General features: G+C 37.0%; 1 protein-coding gene across 1 annotated transcript in view; it reads left to right on the forward strand.

The window, feature by feature from the left end:
* Nucleotides 1–15,066, forward strand: part of cdh24b (cadherin 24, type 2b) — a 223,490-nt gene that overhangs the window by 162,510 nt on the left and 45,914 nt on the right. The window contains exon 6 of the mRNA XM_073849380.1: nucleotides 12,558–12,739. Coding sequence (XP_073705481.1) covers nucleotides 12,558–12,739 — 182 coding nt within the window. The remainder of the gene's footprint in view (nucleotides 1–12,557; nucleotides 12,740–15,066) is intronic.

Consider the following 15,066-nt stretch of genomic DNA (forward strand, 5'->3'; position numbering starts at 1 on the left):
AAATTTTTCACTACTGAAACAAACACACACACACACACACACCCATGTTTGTTTTTGTGAATTGTGGGGACATTCCATAGACGTAATGGTTTTTATACTGTACAAACGATATTTGCTATCACCCTACACCTTCCCTACACCTAAACCTAGCCCTCACAGGAGACTGTGCATATCTTTACATTCTCAAAAAAATGTATTCTGTATGATTTATAAGCCTTTTGAAAAGTGGGGACATGGACAATGTCCTCATAAGTCACCCTCTCCTTGTAATACCTATGTCATACCCATGGTTATTACACCAATTTGTGTCCTGATATGTCACAAAAACAAACACACACACACACACACACACACACACACACACACACACATATATATATATATATATATATAACTTGGATATATGTGCAGCTTGTATAGCAGTATAGATTTAGTGTCCCCTGAAAATTACTAAACATACAGCCATTATTGTCAAAATAGCTGGCAACAAAAGTGAGTTCACCCTAAGTGAACTTGTCCAAAGTGTCAATATTTTGTGTTAGCACCATTGTTGTCTGGCACTGCCTTAATCATCCTGGGCATGGAATTGACCAGAGCTGCACAGGTTGCTGCTGGGATCCTTTTCCACTCTATAATGACATCATGGAGCTGCTGGATGTTAGACACATGGTGCTTCTCTACCTTCCGCTTGAGGATGCCCTACAGGTGCTTAAAAGGATTCAGGTCTGGAGACATACTAGGCCACCCCATCACCTTCAGCTTCCTCAGCAAGGCTGTTGTCACCTTGGTGGTGTGTTTGGGATCGTTGTCATGTTGGAAAACTGCCTTTTTCTGGAGGGAAGGCATCATGTTCTGCTTCAGAATGTACAATACATAATGGAATCCATGTTTTTCTTGATGAACTGCAGCTCCCCAGTACTAGCAACACTTATTCAGCCCCAGACCATGATGCTACCACCACCATGCTTCACTGTAAGCAAGACACAATTTTCTTGATACTTCATACCAGGGAATCGCCACACATGCTGAACACCATCTGAGCCAAATAAGTTTATCTTGCTCTCATCAGACCACAGGACATGGTTCCAATAATTCATGTTCTTGGACAGGTTGTCTTCAGCAAACTGTTTGGGGGCTTTCTTATGAGCCATCTTCAGATGAGGCTTCCTTCCGGGACGAGGCCTATGCAAACCGACTTGTTGCGTATGGGTATGGTCTGAGCACTGACGAGCTGACCTTCTACTTCTGCAACCTTTAAAGCAATGTTTGCAGCACTCATGCATCTGTTTCATGCATCTCAACTTCGTTGATCGACCCTTGCCCCGCCTGTTCCAAATGAAACCCATCTTAGAAAACCTCTGTATGACCCTGACCATTGTGGTGTAACTTGGTTTCAGGGTGTTACTGGACCTCTAATAGCCTTGGCCATCTTTGTGGGGAGCAACAATTCTAATTCTCAAATCCCCAGAGAGTTCTTTGCCATGAGATGCCATGTTAAACATCCAGTGGTCAGTATGAGAGAATTGTACTTAAAGCACCTTATTTTAACTGATCTAATACAAGATACACACTATTGTATGGTCCTGTTAAGCAGACAAAAACATAAACATGATGAATAGGATATGTGACTTTGCATGGTTAAACAACATACTGCTGTTATCACTTAGATTGTACTCACTTTTGTAGCCAGCTATTTTGACAGTAATGGCTGTATGTTGAGTACATTAATGTTGAGGACATTAAATCTATACTACTATACAAGCTGCACATTGACTACTCTAAAATATATCCAAGTTTCATACTATTGTCCCTTGAGAAGATATGCTAAAATGGTTGCTAAAAACCTGTGAGGGCTGTACTCACTTTTGTGAGATATTATATGATATTATATTATATTATATGTTTACCACGTCTGCATTTATTTGCTGAAATTTACTGTACAGTAAAGTAAAACAATTTAACAGAACTTATTTAAATTATTTTCAATATGTCTTTTATTCCTGTGATTAAATAAATTCTTAAAATAAGTCTTTAGTCCTTCAAAAATCATTCTAATATGCTGATTTAGTGCTCAAGTAACATTTCTTACTCGTATCAATGTCAAAAACAGTTGTGCCAATCAGTGTTTTGTGAAAACCATGCTATTCTATTCTCAGGGTTCTTTGATGAATAGGAAGTTCAAACAAATGGCATTTATTTGAAAAATAACCTTTTGTGGCACTGTAAATGTCTTTACTGTCACTTTTGATAAATTTAAATAGTCCTTGCTGAATAAAAGGATACATTTTCTTTTTCTCAAAAAAAAAACAAAAAAAAAAAACTCCAAACTTGTGACAATTCATTTTAACAACATTAGATGTCAGATAAAACCCTAATGTATACATCTAAAAAGAAAAAAAATACAAAGAAACAGTTATTTAATCGAAAAAAAAAAACATCAAATGTGAAGTGCATGCAAGAAATTCTGGGAATGTCAATTTACGTTTTTTGTTACTGTAAATTATACAATGACTTTGTTCTTTTTCACTTTAAAAAAAAAACTGATTTCAACCCTACTTTACTGTGAAATGATATTAAATGTAATCAGTCATGCACCGCATATGGTACAGAAACTTTTAACCAATTAACAGGTTTTACTGTATAGCATCTTTACAGTCTTTTACTGTCAAAATGACGTTAGCATAATAGGATGTTATAGGAAGCAGTTTGCACTCCTTGGGCGTATTTAGCTGAAGCGTGTATTTAGCTTAGCCTGTAAGAACTAAAATGTGTTTCAGGGTTACAGCAGGCAAAGTTCAGACAAAGCTTCTCTCTTATCCTGTGATTATAGAGCCATCCGGTGTTAATTAAGGTGATCTAGACCAGTCTGGCCCAGTCTGGTGCATGCTGTGTAAATGGAGGTTTCCAGCCAAGTCCTCCTAATTTAGTGCAGATTAAACTCCCTGGCAGAACGGCAGAAAATAGTGATGCAAATAATATTGGACGAGTTTGATAATAGAAATAATTCCAATAATTGACTCTCTAATTAAGCTCCACATCCTCGAAGAGCGTAATTAAAATAGTAGTAGTTAATATTAGCCTCCTTTAATCCTTTTTCATTTTCTTTGCCTGCTTATTTTGGCTGTTTATTAATATTTCATCTAAAGTTCAACGCTTTCTGCTTCAATTGACGGCATAATCGTTGCCCACAGACATGTCTCCCGCCCCCTTTGTACTTCAACTTTCTTCATGCCTCCATCGTGCGCAACAGCACATACTCATGGATGACAGATGCACATCCACACGCAAGTGCTTGGCCTCACATTATCTCTCTCATGTCTGTCTTCACCTTTCCTCTTTCTTTAATTCACCTCTTCTGATTTCTCTTTCCTTCCCTTTAGCTTTTGCACCCCCTGCGTTTTCAGTCCTTTCATTCTGAGGAGCGGGATAACTGCCCATCTCCCACGCATCTCTCTCTTTGAGTTCTCACTCACTGCTGCCACACCAATTTCTTAATCTCTGCCTCTCGTTTTCACTTTCGGTGTTTCTCCAGTTAGTCTTTTGATGTATTCATATACAGTTAGCTAACTCCCCCTGTGCTGAATCCTTGCTGTGCTGAATGTATCCTTTTGGCACGAGTGAGCGGTGTTAACCCTCTTTCAATCCCATGATGTTGTGCGCCCATTCTCATGATGTGAGCTAAAGCACTTCTACAATGCATTAAGCCTCACAGCTGGACCTGGATGCAAATACCATGTAAAAAGCTCTGCATAATCATATCATCTCAGTGGGTCTTTATTAATTGCTTGCTGTTTTGATGAACTACGCCTTCTATTCCATTTTTCTTCCTCCTTCTTAGCTTTATGGAATGACAGCTCTCTATTTCATCAGAATGTATGGCTTCTTTAGGCACATTTTGCAGTTCTTTTCCACACTCTTTATTACATCTTTTCCATAGTGCACCTGTTTTTGCACTTTAAGCAATAAAAGCACATTTTAAGAACAAATATATTGGAATCTACACCTGTTTATCACTAGTGCTATATCAACATCAATATATTAATATATCAATATATATACAGGGCTCGAAATTAACTTTTTTACTTGGTAGCACTGGTGCTCCCAACTTCAAAAATTTAGGAGCAACAAAAAAAAAATTAGGAGCACCCAATTTCTTTTTAGTAATGCGCCAGTCTTGATTCCTCTGTTTTACAAGCAAATGGGCTGATTCTGAAAGCCTTTTTTTTATATATTCATTCTTGCCTAGCAAGGGACAAGAATGAATGAAAATATGAGTACATGAACCAGATGTTTATTTTCTAATATCTAAAATCTGCATTAAAGGTAATAATGTAAAGATAAAGTCTAAATGGTTATGTAATGTTGGAGAGAACGGCGAACTTGTCACTGCATCAGCTCACAGCAGTCTGTGCAGTAGTTAGGCTAGCGAAAGTTTTGTAAAGAAACAAAACCCTGTCGCACCACAACAATTTCTCACACTCACACAAATGCTCCTAAATATAATTTGAGGTCGCGCAGATTAAATTTTGGGAGCATATGCGACCAAAACGGTCGCAATTTCGAGCCCTGATATATTTTTTTTAATTGGACTATGACTTTGCCTGATAAGTGTCAGAAAGTCTTATTTTAACTGCTAAAGGCTGAAATACACTAGATGACTTTTGCCCAGATTTTTACCCCAGTTTACAGTCTGAAAAGTTGATGCTAGTTGCTGAAAGTCAGAGCCAGTCTGCAGATTTGAGATGACAGATTTCATAGAAAATCTTGTTGTGTATGATGGTTACATACAGCTAAGGTCAAAAGTTTACATGCCCCTTTCAGAATCTGCTAAATGTTAATTATTTTACCAAAATAAGAAGGATCACACAAAATGCATGTTATTGTTTATTTAGTACTTGAATAAGATATTTCACATAAAATATGTTTACATACAGTCCACAAGAGAAAATAATAGTTGAATTTCTAAAAATGACCCTGTTCAAAAGTTTACACCCCCTTGGTTCTTAATACTGTGTTGTTACCTGAATGATCCACATCTGTGTTTTTTTGTTTAGTGGTAGTTGTTCATGGATCCCTTGTTTGTCCTGAACAGTTAAACTGCCTGCTGTTCTTCGGAAAAATACTCTTTGGTTTTTCAGCATTTTTGTGTATTTGAACCCTTTCCAACAATGTCTGCATGATTTTGAGATCAATCTTTTCACACTGAGGACAACTGAGTGACTCATATGCAACTATTACAGAAGGTTCAAATGGTCACTTATGCTTCAGAAGGAAAAAAAAAAGTGCATTAACAGCCATGGGGGTGTAAACTTTTTGAATTTAAAGATCAGGGTAAATTTAACTTATTTTGTCTTCTGGGAAACATGTAACTTTGTTCTGTAGCCTCTGAAGTACTAAATGAAAACATGATATTTAGGCAAAATATACAAAAAATGTACACATCCATTCTGTTCAAAAGTTTTCACCCCCAGCTCTTAATGCATGGTTTTTCCTTCTGGAGCGTCAGTGAACATTTGAGCCTTCTGTAATACTATTAACAAAGTTGGCAAGTGTATCACGCCTAGTGTTTTAAAATCTTAAAGTACATCTTTATTTTTTATCAAAATGGTTCTAATGTTCTAAAGGAATAGTTCACCAAAAAGGAAAATTCTGTCATTAATTACTCACCCTCATGTCGTTCCAAATCTGTAAGACCTTCATTCATCTTCGGAACACAGATTAAGATATTTTTGATCAACCCTGCATAGCCAACAATGGAACTGACACATTCAAGGCCTAGAAAGGTAGCAATGACATTGTTGAATAGTCCATGTGACATTAGTGGTTAACCTTAACTTTATGAGGCTACGAGAATTACTTTTTGTGTAATAACAGCTTAATTCAACAATTTCTTCTCTTCGTGTCAGTCTTCGATGCATGTTCATGACAGTACCACGGTTCTATATCAGAACCCAGACTCCTGCGTCAGCAGCGCCACACACATGCGTCATTGTACTCTGACTGACACAAAAAAGAAGACATTTTTGAAAAGTGATGTTATTTTTGTATTCTTTGTGCACAAAAAGTATTCTCATAGGGTGATAACATTACAGTTGAACCACTGATGTTACATGGACTATTTGAAATACTACCTTTCTGGGCCTTGAATGCATCAGTTGCGTTGCTGGTTATGCAGGGTCAGAAAGCTCTCGGACTTCATCAAAAATATCTTAATTTGTGTTCCAAATATGAACGTGATAGTTTGGAATGACATGAGGGTGAGTAATTAATGTTTATATTGTTAAAAATATAATCTATATATTTCTAGCACGATTCAGATGGTGTAATTCCGACATCTACAGAGGCTAACTAGTTGATGCGTAGGGCAGTAAAGTGACAGGGTTGCTCCTTGTCAATTCTCTCTCTCCACATCCTTCATTTAACACCCTGCCTCCATAAGTGCCACCGTGATGGACGTCCTAAAAGGATGCAGATTTTATTCGATCTAATTTTCAACCAGCGCTTGAGCTTTAGCCAGCTAGACACTTTTTTAATGACTCTCCCATCTCAGAGGTCTCATTTCAACAGCTACATAAAGCCTCATCCATAGATAAAGCCCCCTATTTTCTCTTTTCCTTCTTCTACTCTCTCATATTTTCTTTTTCTTTTTGTCTTCTGAATGTTCTCTCTCTTATAGCATTGCTTTTGCGTCTCTGTTCGGCTCTGTTTATAATCGCTACATCTTTGAATCAAGCTGTTTTCCCCTCATTTACAAACAATACAGCCCTCTCCATCTATTCATCCATCGAGAAATCATTGTACCATTTAAATGCATTTCTTTTCAAAATCCATCTTTTGCTTGCCCACATGCAGTCTTGCCCACACTGAGTCTCACTCATCTCGCTCGGTAGACCTGAGGTAATTGTGCTCTATGTTATTTACTGAGCTGAACCTGTATTCATCCACAGACCTGCTAATTAACTCCATCTGCCTATCATTGAAAGCTCTAAATACTCTGCTCTTAATCTCCCATTGGGCGCTGACTCATACCGGCCAATCCCTGCTCCTTCCCTAGGAAGCCCAGCCCCATTAGAGTGGCTTTTAATGAATTAAAAGAATAAAACAAGCAGGCTTTCTCATGGCAGAGGTGAGGCCTAAAGTAAAGGTGCTGCTTTAAAGGGAGTTCATGCAAGCACTGTGGTACCACTTCGTTTGTACGTTGAACACAATTACAGTGACTCTGTGGGGAGTGCTATATCTCTAAGTCACAGAACATTGATCTTGTCCCTTCATGCTGTTTGATTGGCCGGCTAAAGCTGCTTTGGAAAAAGATGATCATCCGTTCGCTTTCCTGCTCTTCTTCGGTCCTGATTCGTGATTTATGAGGTGACGGGTAGCTGTCATTGTGTGTGCGTGTGTTTGAAGTGAGTTTGCTCAGTCTTAAGGCATGGAAAATGACAAATGGTTTTGTTGGCGAGCGGTAGGAGAGGAGAGCTTCAGATCAGAGACATCATGTTCTTTCAAACTGTAACTAAAAGATACAAATGGATACACCGTTATGTATGATTATTGTATCTGAAATAACATGTTTGTCAAAAAGGACAGGGAAGAAATAAACTATTTACGTCAGTCCAATCGAGTCACAAGACTTATTCAGTTACATGATTTGTTAAAGCTAGGTCACTTTTTTGAAATAGGAATCAGTGTTGCCAAGTCTGCGGTTTTCCTGTGGAACTGGGCTGTTTTAACACTGTTACCGTGGGTTGTTTTTCATGTCTACAGTTGAAGTGATCCCAATACCGTGATATTTAGCGGCTGGAATGCGAATTTTACAAGGGGGACATCCTCGAAACTTGATTGGGCTAGTTTTGAAAAGCAATTGGGAGGGTTTGTTGTGAAAACATGGCAACCCTGCTAAAAATGTATTTGTTAAATGTTTTTCTGTTGCAGTTTATGTTTACTTTAGTTGAGTTACAAGACTTATTCAGTTACATGATTTGTTAAAGCTAAGTCACTTTTTTGATTTAGGAATCAGTGTTGCCAAATCTGCGTTTTTTCTGCAGAATTGGGCTACTTAATCACTGTTGCCATGGGTTGTTTTTTATGTCCACAAGTTGAAGTGACCCCAATAACGTGATATTTAGCACCTGGAATGCAAATTTTACCTGGGGGACCTCTTCGAAACTCGACTGGGCTAGTTTTGGGCTAGTTTTGAGAAGCAATTAGGAGGGTTTTTTTAGTGAAAAGCTGGCAACCCTGCTAGAAATGTATTTGTTAAATGTTTTTCTATTGCGGTTTATGTTCACTTCAGTCGAGTCACAAGACTTATTCAGTTACATGATTTGTTAAAGATAAGTCACTTTTTTGATTTAGAAATCAGCGTTGCCAAGTTTGTGGTTTTACTGCGGAATTGGGCTGCTTTAACACTGTTGCCGTGTTTTTTTTTTTTTTCATGTCCACAGGTTGAAGTGATTTCAATAACGTGATATTTAGCCCCTGGAATGCGAATTTTACCAAGGGGAACCTTCTCGAAACTCGATTGGGCTAGTTTTGAGTAGAAATTGGGAGGGTTTTGAAAACCTGGCAACCCTGCTAGAAATATATTTGTTAAATGTTTTTCTGTTGCGGTTTATGTTCACGTCAATCAAGTCACAAGACTTATTCAGTTACATGATTTGTTAAAGCTAAGTCACTTTTTTTGATTCAGAAGTCAGTGTTGCCAAGTCTGCAGTTTTCCTGCGGAATTGGGCTGCTTTAACACGGTTGCCGTGGGTTGTTTTTCATGTCCACAGGTTGAAGTGATTTCAATAATGTGATATTTAGCCCCTGGAATGCAAATTTTACAAGCAAATTTTACAAGTGACTTAGCTTTAACAAATCATGTAATTGAATAAGTCTTGTGACTGATTGAAGTGAACATAAACCGCAACAGAAAAACATTTAACAAAAACATTTCTAAAACTCTCCCAAGTGCTACTTACTCAAAACTAGCCCAATCAAGTTTTGAGGAGGTCCCCCAGGTAAAATTCACATTCCAGAGGCTAAATAGCTGAATATCTTACCTTTATTTTTAATAACGTGATATTTAGCCCCTGGAATGCAAATTTTACCAAGGGGAACCTTCTCAAAACTAAATTGGGCTAGTTTTGAGTAGCAATTGGGAGGGTTTTGTTGTAAAAACCTGGCAACCCTGCTAGAAATGTATTTGTTAAATGTTTTTGTGTTGCGGTTTATGTTCACTTCAATCAAGTCGCAAGACTTATTCAGTCACTTTTTTGATTTAGGAATCAACGTTGCCAAGTCCGCAGTTTTCCAGCGGAAGTGGGCTACTTTAACACTGTTGCTGTGGGTTGTTTTTCATGCCCACAGGTTGAAGTGACCCCAGTGATGTGGTATTTAGCCACTGGAATGCAAATTTTACCAGGGGGAACTCCTCAAAACTCGATTGGGCTAGTTTTGAGTAGCAATTGGGAGGGTTTTGTTGTGAAAACCTGGCAACTCTGCTAGAAATATATTTGTTAAATTTATATTAATTAATTATGTTGTATCTTTCCACCCAAAAATGTTTAGGCAAAGATTAAGTTGTTAAAACTTAAAAAGAGGCTGATTTTGTGGTATATACACATATTTTGTATTAAATTTATGCTAATATTTAATGTTTTTATGTTTTGTTTTTTTTGTTTTTTTTTAGCAAGGTTGCATTAAATTGATCAAAAGTGACAGTAAGGACTTTTACAGTGTTTCAAAAAATTATATTTCAAATAACTGCTGTTCTTTTGAACTTTCTATTCATCAAAGGATCCTAAAAATCTATTTTGGTTTCAACAAAAATATTAAGTATCACAACTTTTCAACATTGATAATAAGACATGTTTCCTAAACACCAAATGAACATATACAATTATTTCTGAAGAATGTGACACTGAGGACTTGAGTAATTTCTATTGAAAATGCATCTTTGCCACAGGAATAAATTAGAATAAAAAAAAAAAAAAACATAAAAACAGTTATGTTTAAACTTTGAATATATACAAGTTTGAAAAAATAACTATTTTATATTTTAAAACATAATTTATTCCTGTCCACAGGGCGTCTCGTCTTTTACTGAAATGCGTGACCTTGAGCATGCAGTAATGTGTGTGTCTGTGTTTGACTTCCTGTTGTGCCAAATCCTTAAATCCCAATGCAAACAGCTCTGCTCGATTTTGCCTCAAGTGCGCCGAATCGCAAGCGACATCTTCTAAGTGGAAGCGCGTGCATTTGCTTGACAGAAGTGACAGAGCGTTTTAAAGTCCGAGGAATGACACGGTGGCCACTCTGAAGTTGAATCCTCAAACACTTGTTGTGCTGGAGACTTTTTCCCCATCAGCCACCTCTTTCTCATCAAAGAACAGCAGGACATCGACTACATGCCAGTCAGCGCCGAAATTCAAAGTCTTTCAGATGCAGAACTGATGCACACTACTGAGGGAGTGATTTGAAAGGCTGCTGTTATATTTCTGCAAATTTGGGTGCAGTTTGTTGATATAGGGAGATGGTGATGAGCTTTGACTTTCATCTTAGACTGTTGTTTTGTTGTGTCAAGGATTCAAGGTGTCTAATGGAGATGTAGTGTGTAACGTCCCTGGTTGTGACATGTGGAATAAATGTTCACTATATATACAACTCTGATGGAGGCAGATTTGTTTTGGACCATTACTCTTTATCCTTCCTTCCTCCCTGACTTTTCTTAGTTTATAAATGTCACAATAAAATCGGACTCTTGTTTACTAATATGCTGTGCCTTTGCGTTTGAAATGTTTCTGTTTGTCTACGGCAGTGTGAACTAGTTTTTGTCTATTAACAAAAGTATGTTTTTAAATGTAATCAAATTTTGTTTTTTGTCTTAACATAAGTTTTTTTTAAATGTATAAAAAAAAAATATTTATTGATTTTGTGACTGTGACTAAACTGCCATCTAATTTTAGGTGATGAAATTATTAATAAAGTTAAAAATAAAAATTAAACCAAATTTACACATTAGGGGTCAACCGATATGTGTTTTTCAGAGCCTATAAGATTATTACTGAACAGGTAAGCCAATAACTGATATTTTGAACTGATATACACTGCTAAAATTATTTTATAGGCAAATCGGTTTTGAAAATACCTGATACTGATAACCATAAAAATGCTTAATATCAGCACCGATAATCCTCCAGGCCTATATATATATATTTATTTATACAATAGTAATTTATTTCTGTAATGGCAAAGATGCATTTTCAGCTGAAATTACTCAATTATTCGGTGTCATTTCCTTCAGAAATCATTTTTATGTGCTGATTTGGTGTTTAAGACACGCTTTATTATCAATGCTGTTTTTGTTGAAACATAATACATTTTTAGGATCATTTAATGGATACAAAGACTTTTAACAGCATTTATTTTAAACAGACGTTATCTAACACTCTAAAAGTTCTTACTTTTAGATAAAAGTTATACACTACCAGTCGAAAGTTTTTGAACTGTAAGATTTTTAAAGAAGTCTCTTCTGCTCTCCAAGCCTGCATTTATTTGATCCAAAGTATAGCAGAAACAGTACAATTTTGAAATATTTGAATATATTTTAAAATGTAGTTTATTTCTGTGATTTCAAAGCTGAATTTTTCGCATCATTACTCCAGTCACATGATCCTTCAGAAATCATTCTAATATCTTGATTTGCTGTTCAATTTGCTGTTATTATCAATATTTAGAACAGCTGAGTAAATTATTTTGAGGATTCTTTGATGAATAGAAATATCCAAAGATCAGCATTTATCTGAAACAAAAAGCGTTTGTAATATTATACACTATATCATAGAAATTAATACTTTTATTTAGCAAGAATGATTTAAAGTGATCAAAAGTGATGATAAAGACATTTATAATATTACAAAAGATTACAGATAAATGCTGTTCTTCTCAACTTTCTATTCATCAGTCAAACCTGAAAAAAATCTACTCGGCTGTTTTCAACATATAATACGTTTTTTGAGCAGTAAATCAGAATATTATAATGATTTCTGAAGGATCATCATGTGACTGGAGTAATGGTGCTAAATATTCAGCTTTGAAATCACAGGAATAAATTACATTTTAAAATATATTCAAATAGAAAACAGTTATTTTACATAGCAAAAAATTCTAAATTTGAATGTTTTTGCTGTATATCTTATATGTGTAAATGCATTTGGATTAGGTAGCTTTAGACATTTCTTCTTCAAAAAGCATTGTTAGTGCAAAAATATCTTGCAGATAGCGTTATTTTTTCCTGTCATATTTTCGTTAACAGTAAATTACTTAATTATCCTCACGATTCGCATTTGAAAGATCTGTTGCAAAGAACGAACAAGATTAACACTGGGTCCCAATCAATAGCCAAAGACAAAAAGAGAAACTTGTAATTGATATGACATGAAATGTGAGATGCATCAGTTTAAAGCTTTTTGAAAATCTAATTGATATGATGTATGAGGATGCTAAATGATTGATTTTCTGTCTCCGTGTCTCTCTTCCCATCCCATCTTTTTCTCCAAATCTTTTTTCTTTCTCAGGTTCCTGGCTATTCTCTGTGTCAGAGTTGGCGGTGCCAGGGGCGGAGGTGGGTCGGATCTCCGCAACAGATGCCGACTTAGGAGACAATGCCAAGCTGGAGTACACCATTCTGGATGGAGAATCAGGGGACACCTTTAATATCACCGGAGCCAACCAAGAGGCCGTGATCATTCTGAATAAGGTGGGAAGAACTGGGAATATGGGGAAAGAAAACCCCATCTGAAGCCAGCCTACATTTGATCCTTTGATTTGATCCTCAAACAAGCATATTTGTTTTTAAATGCACATTTTGGGCATTTCATCTGCATCCCTTTAAGGCAACTTCTCAACATTCCCATAGAAACTCGACTGCAGGCTGTCAGCTTAATATGGCTACAGTAGTGAAGGTTATCAACCAGCATGGTCTTTCTCATTGAAGCAGGCTGACCGAGAAAGTCTTGCTGGCTAAGCTAGTTAAGAAGCCTGGTGGGAACGGCAGCACAATAGTGGTGACCTGCGTCCAATACACAATGCATGCTGGTAGCATCTATGCTGGTCCTTTCAGCAGGAAAAAGTGTGTTTGTGTGTGTGGGCATGGGTTCATAGAAGGTGGGAAGAGATCAGAAGACGCCTCATAGAGCAGATGATGTTCCTGGTGTAGGAGGGGTAGGTTACTCATTCTGCCAGGTGTCGTGAGGAGATCTGCTCCAGTGGAAGAAAAAAAACCTCCACAAAAGGCCAAAAACGAGTGTCTGTGCTGTACAGGCGATGTGAGTCAATGTTGAATCAGCCCCATCAAAGTCTGTGCAGCCTCTCGCACTCGTGCGTGCGCGAGACGCTGATCAGACAGGCTGCGAGAGAAAAGAGCGTGATTTACGCTGGCACGCCGTGTGGTGCATGCCACACACAGGAGCCCCATGAGACTGCACTCATCTCTAAGAGCCTTTTCTTCACTGATAAAGATTCTCACTGTCATTGTTCGCCTGAGGGCATCTTCACATCACCTGAAACGGCACATGATGCATTAGTAAATTTGTAACATCTACCGATAAGGCCGATCGTTACAAATTAAAGGAATAATTCACTCAAAAATTACAATTCTGTTATTGTTTACTCACCATCATGTCATTCCAGACCCAAATGCTGTTGTTGTTGTTGTTGTTGTTGTTGTTGTTGTTTTTTTGTAGGACTCAAAAGTAGAAGTTTTTTTAGAAGCTGTTGTCATACAGTGACAGTTCATAGTCACCAAGGGCTGTCAAGCTCCAAACAGGACAACAAAAAAAAAAAAACATATATCAGTGGTCCATAGAACAACATATTCCAAAACTTCTATAGCTGTACAGAATAAAAGTTAAAGTCCCCATGAAATCAAAATTAAAGTTTTTTGGCTTTTAGTATTAATATGTTACCCTTCAAAGAAGTTCACCTCCAGAACAAAAATGTACAGACAATGCACTCACCCTCTTGTCATCCAAGATGTTCATGTCTTTCTTTATTATGTTTTTTGGGGAAAACATTTCAAGATTTTTTCCTCATATAGTGGACTTCTATGGTGCCAAGAGTTTGAACTTCCAAAATGCAGTTTAAAAGTGGCTTCAAACGATCCCAAAAGTGGTTGCAAATGATCCCAGCCGAGGTAGAAGTGAAACTATTGGTTATTTATATATTTATTTTTATATTTATATTTATATATATTTTTTATTGCAATTTATATACTTTTTAACCTTAAACACTCGTCTTGTCACTCGTATTTTCTCCCTCAACTTCAAAAATCCCTTAAAAATCATTCTACATCACTGCAGAAGTTCCGACCCAGTGTTTGGAAAGAGCACATAAGTGAACACCCTTAACAAAAAAGGTAAAACAGCGATGTAGGACAATTTTGAAGTTGAGGGAGAAAATGAAATGAAACTTGGGAGTTTTGAGAGACTAGCGTTTGAGGTTGAAAAGGTTATAAATTGTGATAAAAAAAAAAAAAAAGGATTGTTTTGATAAATAAGACCCTTCTTCCTCAGCTGGGATCGTTTATTTTGGAAGTTCAAACTCAGGGCACCATAGAAGTCCACTATATGAAGAAAAATCCTGAAATGTTTTCCTCAAAAAACATAATTTCTTTACAACTGAAGAAAGAAGACATGAACATCTTGGATGACAAGGGGGTGAGTACATTATCTGTAAATCTTTGCTCTGGAAGTGAACTTCTCCTTTAAGATTGTCTATAAGCTAGTTTGCTCCAAAACAACGACAAAATTGTACTTTTTTTTTACAGACTGTGTAAATATGGGGCAATTGGGATTGGGGCAAATGAGGTCTGGTTTTGCATTGTGTGGCAGCGCGCACAGTCTACTCCAGAATTTGGCTCCAGAGACGAGATCGCACGGAGCGAATCATATGCGCAACAAAACTACACATCCTCAGCATGATTATGATCACTATTTTGTTGTAGGGTTTCATATGTATTAGACTGTGGCTGTAATAAGCTGTCATCAAATGCGGCTTTACCAAGCTCAATGGCTCTGGCCTGAGCAA

The sequence above is a fragment of the Garra rufa genome, chromosome 10 (genome assembly GCF_049309525.1).
Source record: "Garra rufa chromosome 10, GarRuf1.0, whole genome shotgun sequence".
In the NCBI taxonomy this organism is placed as follows: Eukaryota; Metazoa; Chordata; class Actinopteri; order Cypriniformes; family Cyprinidae; genus Garra; species Garra rufa.